Genomic DNA, 11975 nt, shown 5'->3' on the forward strand with positions numbered 1-11975 from the left:
GAAGCTCATTGCTGTGCTTTGGCTCCAGTGGTTTTCTTTGCTTTGATGATTGTCACCCCTTTCCTTTACGCTTCCCTAAAATCTGCAAAACGTAGGAAAAGTCTCACTTTCTCCTCATCTTCTAGCACATTCACATATCCAAATAAAGACACTAATACTATTTCTATGACATCAATCAAACCTCTACCTGTGCTTACAAATCAGGTAAAAGCATTAAAATGGATTTAGTTAACTCAATTACCAAATTCCCCACCATAACTTCCAGTCTGCATGTAAAAAGGGCTGCTTTATCAAAACAAGGCCCAGGCATGGAAATTCTAGTCCAGGGTGGCCTTAGGTAAAATGCACCATCTACTCATATCCTTGGTTTGTGCTACACTGGTTTGGATTCATTTATCACATGCGACTTTGTAACTGATCGTGGATATGTTGTGTGTTTTACCATCCTCGCAGCCAGAAATGACAACTCATGTTTCTAGGGTATTTTCTATCCACTTCTCATGCAGGGCCTTATGTACAACAAATGTAAGAAAAATGTTGGCTGATGAAACCAACTGGGTTTTCAACTCTCCTTATTATCTGAAAAACAGACTATTTTAATTTTTTTTCTGTGTATTGTTCTATGCATTCATAAATTGAGATCATGTAAACCCAGAGTTTCAAGTGGGAAATCGGAGTTTACTAGATAAGATAATTTCAAAAAGCACAACTGCTTTGAGCCCACCCTGGGTGGGTACAGTGAGCTCTTTTACCATACAGAGTCATCATCAATTTATTTACTGGCAGGATATAGACAAGACTCCGCCGAGTATCCATTTTAGATTTCTCACATATCAACTCAAATCTGTTTGCTCATCTGTAAAATGAGGCACTCTAATTTTAAGGTTCAGAACAAGAGACTTTGAAAAGCAACAAAACAGTAAACTAAATTCAAAGCACTTAATATACAACATGGTTTTCAAAACAACTGTGAGCAAACAAAATAAAAAAGCTATCATTATTCTCATTTTACAAAGGAGGAAAATAAACCTCAAAATCCAAGTTACAGCTGGGAAAATTGACCCACAATGAGACAATCAGACATATTACAGTAAAATTATTGGAATTTAAAGGGAAAAATATGGGTGTCCAGGAGAAAAGACAAAGTTCCCCTGAGGGAAAGAAATGAGCCTAGCATCAGACTTTCTGACACCAAGACTTAAGGAAAGAGGACAATGGAGTAACATATTTAAGATACTCAAATAAAGAAAACATGTACCAAAGACTTTATATCCAGCTGAACTGACCTTCATGTACAATCTGAACAAACTTATTGATTTGCAAGAACTCAGGGTATATAGTTGTCATAAGCTCTTCCTCAGAAATATACCAGGTAACTAGCTTCAGAAAACCAAAATGACAGAAGAGACACCAATATAAGGAGGGATGACGAGCATTATAGATGTACATGAGGATTAAAACTAAGTGATCTTATAAAGGATACAGGAAAGTATGTACTGTCTACATGCTCTGACATCATAGAAAGAGTATGATGGGAAAATTATATGAAAAACATATTAAGCTTGTTAATTTTCTTATAGATATTATCTGGAAGTAAAAAGATAATACTTCAAGTCAGATGATGGGGAAGAGAGGAGGAGGGGCAAGAAGAGGTTAATGTTAAATTTCACCATTGCACACAGCAGGGAATCAATACACTAGAAACACACACACACACACACACAAAAGGCAAAAGTGGCAAAAATAAAAGTGGTATTATTTAAAAGTAACTATTAGAACAACAATACAAACCTTCCTAAATACCAGAAGATGGAAAAGATGGACAAAATATATGTATATCACAAAGCCATAAGCCAGCTTAGCGGGTACAGAATGCGTTTCGGGTGATGACAGTTTTGCTAACAAGTGGTGGTGATGGGAGTACATTGTGAATGTTAATTAATGCCACTACAATGTACATTTAAAAACGGTTAAAACGACAGATATTATAATATATGTGATACCACAATAAAAATAAATGAATTGAGGCCAAACACAGATTTTATCAAGTAATGTAAATGGGCTTAACTGGCTTATTAAATAAAAGGGTTTTCATGTGAAAGCAAAAGTCAAGTGACTAACTCAAGAGGCATATAATTTCAGAGTTGTGACAAATCTCAGCTCTTCCTGGCTCCTAGCTGTTTATAGAAGAGATGAAAGAGATGACCTATAAAGCCAGGAAAACTCTACCAAATGTACTTTAATGAAAATCTCCATCATTAAAAAATAATTATTAAATAAAACCCTGGACAGTTGAATAAAAAAATTTTTTAAAGCATAGCCATAGCCAGGTATGAGTTCTTAAGATAACTAGTGTTACTCATGAGATTCTTTCATTTAATTCATTCAACAAATATTTATTGAGAGTTTGCACGCGATTGGGTCCTTTTCTAAGTGTTGGGGATACGAGGCTTGGATATCACTTTTCCTGTGTGCAGAGACCCAGATATATAAATGAAGTGCATGTTGTCTGAGCACTTCCCTACGTGCTAGTATTGGCTTCCTAAAATAGAAGATTAATGGAAACAATGACAGGCTTAAACTGCACTGACACCACTAGGCACTACTAAAATAATGCATCTTAGTGCCATATGATGCCAGGCACAAAACAGCAGCTCATTAAAATGCCTGGGATGGGAATGACTGTCCAATAAAGCATTCTGTCACAGGAATGTAGCTAGTGTTTCCTATAAAAGTAACTAAAAAGCCACAGAATTCTTCTCTCCCTGCCTCTCTTATCCAGCAGAACTCTTTTGCTTTATATTAAAACGGTTTTAATCTTTCATGACATAGAAAGTTTATGGCCGCAGGAATAAGACCTGCTAGAATCAACAGTGTAATTATCTGCACTCTTCCAAGTGTTTTCAAAACACATTCCGGTTGGGATTGCCCTAATTAAGAAACAGGTACTTTATGCTGGTGGTCTAGAGCTGTCAACAATATGGGTTAAAAGGAATTTTAAAATCTTTGCCCAAAGCATTTTTTCTATAGCAATTATTTGAAGTGTTCATACCTCAATCTACTTTCACAAAGGATATGATGCAGTCTCAACATCCTCCCAGTATACTGCTGACTTTTGACTCTACTTTAAAGTGACATTTATATGAGCTGAAACATGTAAAGCACTGAGAACACTGCATGACACATGGCAAGTGTGAGCTACTATTGTATTAGTATCATTCAAACATTCTTTTTAAAAGTTGTGAATAAGTGTGTGAGGCAAAGTGGATGACTATATTTTAATTTTCCCTGCTATTCTAGTTGAAAATGGGGAGGAATTTTGGTACATGTAGAATTCTCAGAACATTTTTAGGACATTGTGGATTCTTAAAAAAATAAATCTACAGAACAGATGAAAATTTAATGGCATAAAATTAAACAGATCAGACTTCCTTCCTAACGGTACCCAAAACACATTTTCTCAGCAATGCTTCCTGGATCCAGTTTTAAAAATGGCCAAAGAAGGGGCAGGGTGGGGAGTCAGGATCTCAAGAAACCCAATCTAACTTAAGACCTGGGTATAGAGAATTTAATAAATTATGTATCTGTTAGGGATTTACAGGGGGAAAAGGGGGGGGACTGATAGGGGGGAAAAAAAACAGAGACTCCATCCAAATAAGATGGAGATACTCAACCAAGCTCCAAATGTTTCAGTGATAAAATAACAAATTGCATGTTAACAGCACTGTAATTGCTCCTTTTGTTTGGTTTCTTTGTAATTACTTTAATAAATTACTCTGCCTTCCTACCATCACTCAAGTAGGTTGTCATCCACAGGCACAATCAGTACAGATTGGGTACAATGGTGCTCACTGATAGGGAGGGGGAATGGCTGGTGCCTCCAGAGCTGTGACTCATTAGAATCCATAAAGCTTTTCTATGGGAATCAAGTATCAATGAAGCTATTGTAAGAGATTATGGCTACATAAATGCAGACCAGTTATGAATTCTCACAGGGCAACAACACTCTCAAAAAGAGGCAAAGGCACCAATGCCTGGGAAACCACTTGATGTAAGTGTTCGTCAGCTGCGTAAGAGCCGCTGCCCAAGCCTACCATTTTGCTAAAAGCCGGATAATTCCTAGCAAGTAAAGGGATTCCTGATTCAGCACTTCCTGAACTCATCATGTGCCACTCTGCTAGGTGTTGTGGGCTGAAGGTCCCAGACTGTCGACCCTAACAAAGTTTCCATCAGCCCTTCTGGGTTCAAGAAAGAACCAAGTAATTTTTACTAGCCTCAAATATCAGTTTCCAGAAAACATAAACTGAATATAAAATAGACCTCTGTCACAAAAGACAAACAGAGCAATAAACCACTTTGTTAAAAGAGTTTGAAATCTGTACCTGGCTTTATAATTTTGAATATTTCAATATTAGAATTATTATTAAAGTATTCTCTTACAAGAAATAAAATTTTAAAAGGTACAATAAGTGGTACTAATTGCATAAGCCAAGCTAGATTTTACGTACTATTTTAAAAAGTCTTCTGTGGATTATTATTCAAACCAAGATCATCACAGATTGCAGTTCAGAGTCAAGTTTGTGGAAAGAACAAACAAAATAAATGTAGAATGAAAATGTTCCAGAACTTAGGAAGGAATTTATCACAAAGAAAATAGTTTCATTATTTTTTCCAAAAGGCTCAGAAAATAGAATTTAACATCTGACCCCAATTCAAATGGCCGCTGTATACTATGAAGTCCACATTTTCACAACCTTCTTTCTAGATTTTTACATCTCACTCTTGTTATATCAAGGAAAATCTCACCCAATTAAAAACAATTTTATGCTCTCAAGAGTATTGTTTTTTGGGTCCTGGCAGGAAAGAATAATTCAGGTCAATCTTAAAGGAGGCTATGGCTGGAAACCATTTGCACATGGTGTTCGTTATGACCGATCATAGCAAAGGTCATGTGATCTCACCCTGGCCAAGACTACTCGCTACAAGACTAATGCACATAAAGGATCGCTTGTTAATATCAGCCAACCTTAGAACTGTTGAATTTTCAATGTTTTGAAGGTTAGCCAATGAATACTTCTGATATCATCATTTATACTTACTGATGACTAAAAATGGCTATTTTATGCTTTGTTTTCTGCATATTATCAGATATACTAGAAAGGATCTGAAAAATGGAATTTTCGTATTCTAATGGAACCATACCTCATTCGTATATTTCCTCAAATATACTGCCATAAAATATTATCCTACAACATATTCTAATCCCCGGAATAGTGACAAAAGAATTATTAAAACTCAGGAAAAACTGGCATATTATTCCTCCATATTTGAGTGTGATGTGATGCATAATTCGTTTATCTTTGGATCAATTCAAGATAAAAGCAGAAAAAAAAAAGAAAAAGAAATGTGGTGCATTCCAAAACCAATACCCATTTGGTAAAATCTATTAACGTTATTTTTAAAAATACACAGGATACAATTCACTGTTCCAGTTACCATTGTTTTACCTCCCCCTGGCAGAGCTTGTGGATCCACTCATCCTAATTGTTCTTTGTGGAGTTGCTCAGGATCCCCTGCTGCAAAAATTATTCAAACTAAATAAAGAGAATTGAAATATTTAAAAAGGAAGAATATCAGAATGTAAGGAGAAAATACCTGAGGGCCAGAAGCAGAAGAGAGGTGAGTTTTGTAATTAAAAATGAAGAGAACAAGAAACGGTGTAAGAGTTCAGTTACACCAGTGCAAAAAGGGCTAACATATAAAGATAAGATAAAATGGAGATAAAAGTCAGAAAAGATATAAGAAGATGCATAAGAGAGAATTCTGCATCTTCAGCAAGTTAAGAAATGAGAACCTGTAAGGGAGCAGAGAAAAACAGTGCAGCTGTCTGGTGGCTGAGAGTAGCCCCAAGAAGAGGGTGGAAGCAGCCAGGAACCTAAAATAAAGGAAAGGCATGGAAAGCATTTTAAACTCCTTATCTGGGTGGTACATCTCACTCACTCAATTTACTTTATTTCATTATTTGTTATTTTAACACACAGCAGAGCACAGGGTAAGTTTGTTCTGCTGTCCCTTCCTCGCTGAAAAACTCCACTAGTATTTCAAGTTATAACAGGCTGTTCCTACCCCTGAGCACCTTCAAGATTTTCTTTGAGGGGGAAAATAAATATCTGCTGTAATGTATATGTATATTCATTACATATAATTCCTTGCCCAGTGCCCATTTTTAGATCCTGGCCATGCACCGTACTGTTTGTTTTCCTTTCTGATGCAGGTCAGAAGGTTTTCTGTTTTCCATTTCCCACAAGTCAGTAAAAATGGCATCCTCTTATCAGAGAAAAAATGCTATAGCCCTAGAGTTAAATATAGACTAGTTAACCAAACTAACTCATCTAGGCTGAATCCTGAGAGAGGCCTGAAAATGGAGACAAGAGATTGGGGGGACAGGAGTCTCGAGGAAGGGCAGTGTGTTTGGAGGAGGAATGGGTAGGGACAAAGAAAATAAAGTAGGCAAATAAAGGCAATAGCTAGATTTAAAATGAACACCTGCAAGAAATGAATAAAAGCAGAAAAGATCATAGCTTTATTCTAATATAGTAGAAAAATTATAGTGGATGCATAAAAAAGAAAAATGGAATAATTTCCTTCTACTTGTGGTATGCAGATATTTTAGAAAAAAAACTTATTAGACTAAAGAATAACTACCTAGATTCCTACAAATGACAGGTTCAAATCCTAGCTAAAGGTTAACATATGACCGCTGCATACTAATTACCATCCAGAGATCACTCTGTATTTTGGAACATTCGGGCAATCAGGGGACACAACTCAACTCCCAGCTGCAGGAAGTCTTCCCTGCCTTCCAGAACGTCGTTCTAATGCCCTTTGTCGTGGATTTCTCTCCCTTTAACCTCACCCTTGAAAATATTGCACGCTTAGCCTCAGCTTACTCCAACCTCTCTCTTATAGGTGTGGCAGAGGCAAACAGTGGTCCCAGGGGCCGAGAAGCGCTTCTTAAGGCCAGGAGACAGATTTAAGACACTGTAGTAGCTGGTAATTAGTATTCACTGAGAGGACTCTGAAACTCCCCTTCATTTTGTCCTCCCCACTTCCACCCTCAAAGCAAGTCTGCATTAAACTTCATTCCTTGAAAGGAAGTTCTGAATAGTGGTTCTGACTACTTCATTTTCAGGCCCTCTTCAAGACTGCTGCCCAAACTTTCAAAGTCAGCCAGCCATTCGTCTTCCCTGTGAGATCTAACACAACAGCCTTTGTCAAGTAGAAGAGGTTCAGTGAAGAATTTCCATTCTCTTGAACATAAAATCCTCAGGGTCCCCTTCACTCTTCTCATTCTCAGAAGACATGGTGGTCACTTCACTCTCAGAAGCCACGGGTGCAAAAGATACAGTTACTTCCGGTTCAATGTAGTAATGATGCTGCCTAGCAATCTACAAAGATAATAGCTTCCCCTTCTTTTTTTGCGTGCATGACACACTGAGTTTGGGAGATCTTATTTTCGGCTTAAAAAATCATAGGTAGAAGACATTTCTTTGAAATACTAAGCAAACCATAATTCTTTTTCCTTCTTGGGATATTTTATGATCTCACTGGTCACCTCACAAGCATTTCAAAAACACCTAAACCACGAGGGTTAAACAAACAAGACGAGCTACTAGAGCAGGCTGAGGTATGGTCAGAAAAATCAAGACTGTTCAAAATGAAAACTTTTTCCATTACTCTTTAACTGAAGTACATACATCCCTTTTCTTTAAAAAAAAGAAGGGCTGAGGGTCCATTTTTCACACCCCAAATGTCTAGCTACAAACTATTATAGTCCCAGGTTGGTTCTTTTTCCCATTGTCTTCGCAGATGCCCTGTGCTATCCTCAAGTGCACTCTGCAACTTTGGTATCGTCTTCATTATGATGGGCTTTGTGCATATTCTCAGACGCTGCCATGCCCATACTAAAGCAACACATCACAGAAGCTGGCAGCAAGGCTATCAGCAAGAATTTGGCTTCAGAATGAGGAATGATGCATCATACATTGTAGCAGAAGAAAAACAACACACTGCTATTTTAAATCCCTCGGTGCTACAAAAAATCGAACAAACAAAAAACCCCAGTAAAATATAATTAAGCAAAAACAACAACAAAAAGCATATCTGCTGTAACATTTGTAAAGACATTATTCACTTATTTTTAAGAGTTTTCAACAAAAGTCACTTAGGAAACAACAGGTGACTTACCTGACTTCATAATATTTACTATACCGACAAATCAAGTTTTCACTTGATACAGTTTCAGGGGAAAATAGGCAGTCCCAACTTCTGCGAAGCAACATACTGAAATTCTGAATTTCGGAAAACAAATTTCTCATTTGCTTTACAGTAAATAAAATCCCTCCCAGTGTTTCAAAACTAATACACTTATTTCATCTTCTGTCTCCATTTTGAGATGGCTCTGAAGTCGAGGTGAGTGAGTGTGCTACAGTTTGTGCTACAACCACATACAGAAACCTAAGATTGGGTGATTTATTCCAAAAACAGTTTTTCTTTTTTCAGAGATCCTTTAACCCTGCAATAAGAAATAATACTGGTCTAATATAATAACGGAATCCACTTAAGTCCTATTGCTTTATTTAACAAGCACGAAACAAATCTCCATCCCAGGTCATTCTTACTTCATGAAAACACAGTATGTTGATAATCATTAGGATTATCAGCCCATATTCCTATAGCACTATCCATATAAATTAAATCTACGGTTTACTGTACATTTCCTGAAAACTTTATAGAAAGCTGCTACTCTATTGTGGTCAAGTACTCAGAGGCAAAAGAGATCTGTCACCAACTCCATCCCGTGCTATTTTTCAGGACCCTACCTTTTCAAACACCTCTTCGTTCTCCCTTCGTTTCCGTTTTCTGGGTCTCCGGTTCACTCGAATCCATTTCGTGACCTGAAGTTCAAAAACCACAGCGCATTTTAAGCAGGACGGCGGGTCCCGAGGGCCGCCCCTCGGCGAGAGAAAGAAACGGTCAACCGCCTCGCGACGCAAACGTCCGCGGCTTCACCTGGAGAAGCCACAGGCACCTTTCGCGGCTCGCACGGCCGCCTCCGCGCAACGGACTCCCGGGGCGCCCAGAGTGCGCGCGGCCCCCAGACCCCCACGCTCCGGGCTGCGGCGCGCTGAGGCCGTGACCTTCGTCCCCGGGGTGCGCGCCGGAGCCCCCCAACAAGGGGCCATCTTCCCGAGCCTGTCGCGCGCCGACGCCGGGGGCTGCGCAGCAGGGACGCGGCGCGGGACCCACCGCCCCGGGGAGGAAGGGGAGCGCAGGAACCGCCCGAGCGGCCGCCACTCACCTCGGCGCTCACTTGCCGCGCGAGCCCGCACTCCGCCCCGGCCTGGCGCTCCTTCTGCAGCGGCTGCGGGGGAAGGAGACAGAGTCAAGTTTACACGGGAGCGACCCCGGCCTCCCTCCCTCGCGTCCCCACCAACTCGGCGCTGGCCTCTACCTCGCCTCGCGGGAGGTGAGCATGGAGTCGGGGGCGCCGGAGCCCGCATACCAGCGCCCGCCCGCCGGGCCGGCCCGGTGCAGAGCAGCGCGCGCTCCCGGCCCGCAACACCTAAGGCGGAGCGCGGGCGGCGGGCGGCGCGGGGACCCGGGCGGTGGCGCGGGCGGGAGGGCGGGGGCGGGGCCTGCCTTAAAGGTATAGGAGGCCGCGCTGCCCTCCCGGCAGGTCGCCTCCGCCCCCTCCCCGCCCCGCGCGCCTTTTATTTTATTGTTCAGTTTGCAGACATCTTTCTGCCTCTCTCCTGGGCCTGGCAGCGCCCGCTTTCTCCCACGCGCGGACGGGCCACGGGCGCGCACGCCTCACCTTTCCACCCCCACCCCATCCCGGGACCCTGGGGACGAACGACGGGCTTTTGTGGCCGCCGCAGGAGCGGAAGCGCTGCCCGCCCGCTGGCGAAAGGGCTCTGCAGGAGAAGCGCCCCCGCCCCCGCGGGCGGCTTGAACTCTCTCGTCGGGTCAGAAGCCTAAGTGTCCTGATGGCTTTCGCGGAGGGAAAGGAACTTTCCTAATGGAGCATTCCCGCGAATGGATTAGACGCCATTAAGTAGGCGTTTGTCAGTGGCCCCTCCGGAATCCGGGGCGGCGGCAGGTGACCTCCCCCGGGAGAGGCCCGGAGCTGGTAAAAGCCAAGCCTCGCTCTCCGCCCGGCCGGTGGAGACACGCAGCCTTCAGACTACCCGGGACCCGGCTGAATTTAAAAACAGCCGATCTTTTTTCATAATTAGAGGGAAAGTTTCCGCTTAGTTTATAAAACTGTGCGATATCCAAGTCTTTCCGCCGACCCCAAAAAGGCTTCCTTCCCGTCCACTTCAGAAGTTGGCTGAACCAGGTCCGGGTGGGGGGTGGCAGTGGGTGGGGAAAGAAAGGGAGTCAGGTCGCAATTGCTGATCCTGACCATCCCTTTAACTTTATGGCATTTCTTTAAAGAAAGTCTGTCTTGCCCTCTCTTTTGCTACTCCATCCTTCTTTCAAGATCAAAAGGTTTAGATGAAAGCCAAGATCAAACTCACTAAATAGAAGCAACTTTGCCATGGAGTATTTTATACAAAGAGGAGCTTCTGAATGAAGATATCAGAGTGGAAAACTTTATTTTATCCCTTCATTCCACATTCATAACTGGGCTACTTAGAACTACATTGCTGATGCACTTCTATTTCCTAAAATAAAAGTAGTCTGTTGGACTGAGGGATTCTTAACTTAGTGAGGCGATAGGGAAGGGCAATTGATGCTTAAATTGTACAGTTTCTATTTGGGTGATGGAAAAGTTTTGGTAATGGATGGTGGTGATGGTAGCATAACATTGTGAACCTACTTAACAGCACTGAATTACATATTTGAATGTGGTTAAAAGGTGTAGTTTTAGGTTTATATCTGTTACTAGAATAAAATTTTTTTGTAAAGAACTAGAGAACTGTACAACACAGTGAACCCTAATGAAAACCATGGACTATAGTTAATACTCCAATTATAATAATATTCTTTCATCAATTGAAACAAATGTACCATACTAATGCAAGGTGTTAATAATGGGGGCACGGGTGGTATATGGGAACTCTTATTTTCTGCATTTTTCTGTAAACCTACAACTTCTCTGAGAAAAAAAATTTAACTCTAGAGAGGGATATAAATAGATATATTAGCCATTTTGTATCAGTACCTAAGTGCTAAGAAATCCGTGTTCATTTGCTAAAGACTTTTCAATGTGTTATCGAATCTTTTTCTACATAATATAAAAATGTACAACCAGCCATGTACAATTTTTCTAAAAGAAATGCATAAAAATACTTAATGTCTTGCAAATCTTAAGTGCACATACACATAGACATAAAAATTACAAAGGGTGAAGTGTAGTTCATAATTGCAGAGGTGCTTAATTTTAAATGGAAAGAGAACTTGGAATTAGTCAAGATTTTGAAATCAACAGAAATCTATCACTAGCAGACACTCCCTTTACCCACTAGAATTTGTTTCCTTGGGAGTTCGCCATCCCTAGCAACTTTGATATGAAGCATTCAGTATTGATGTACTAAAACAATGCTCTGCCTAAATGAACCTTTCTTAAATGTCCTCTTTGTTGGTTTGTCAACAATTTTAAACATATGATCTTAGAAGAAGCACAAAACAAAATAAATCCCAACAATTCAATAACAGTAATACAGATAACTCTTGCAAATTAAATCTTATAAAGGCTTCCATGAAAATCTCTTATTACCCCTGGGTAGTTAGTACTTGCAGGCTTTTTCTCTTATAATCCTCATCTTGTAGTCAAACACACACACATTTGTTCCTAACTATCAATCCCACTGACCCACTTGTAAAATTAAGAATTGAGACCTGGGAACCCCACCTTGCTGCTACTGACACAATCTCCTTTCTTCCTACTGCCTGAATCACAGACAACC

General features: G+C 40.7%; 2 protein-coding genes across 4 annotated transcripts in view; one reads left to right on the top strand and one right to left on the bottom strand.

Annotated features, from left to right (window-relative positions):
• The window catches only part of LOC119505148 (ras and EF-hand domain-containing protein-like), an 87119-nt gene extending 77409 nt beyond the window's left edge, over window positions 1–9710 (bottom strand). For 2 of the 3 annotated variants that reach the window (XM_037797812.1, XM_037797813.1), the window contains exons 1-3: window positions 9515–9708; window positions 9362–9424; window positions 8883–8957 (exon numbers count right to left, since the gene is read on the bottom strand). The gene's annotated coding sequence lies outside the window, so the exon portion shown is untranslated. Of the gene's footprint in view, window positions 1–8882; window positions 8958–9361; window positions 9425–9514 lie in introns of all 3 variants that reach the window. The other variant, XM_037797810.1, reaches the window with a different exon arrangement.
• LOC119545139 (translation initiation factor IF-2-like) lies at window positions 8456–10886 on the top strand. Its single transcript, XM_037850735.1, has 3 exons — window positions 8456–8472; window positions 8964–9529; window positions 9797–10886. Exons 1-3 carry the CDS (start codon window positions 8456–8458, stop codon window positions 10039–10041), a joined length of 828 nt encoding a protein of 275 aa, XP_037706663.1. The 3' UTR covers window positions 10042–10886.
• Window positions 10887–11975: the final 1089 nt, after the last annotated feature.

The sequence above is a fragment of the Choloepus didactylus genome, chromosome 10, assembly GCF_015220235.1.
Source record: "Choloepus didactylus isolate mChoDid1 chromosome 10, mChoDid1.pri, whole genome shotgun sequence".
In the NCBI taxonomy this organism is placed as follows: domain Eukaryota; kingdom Metazoa; phylum Chordata; class Mammalia; order Pilosa; family Megalonychidae; genus Choloepus; species Choloepus didactylus.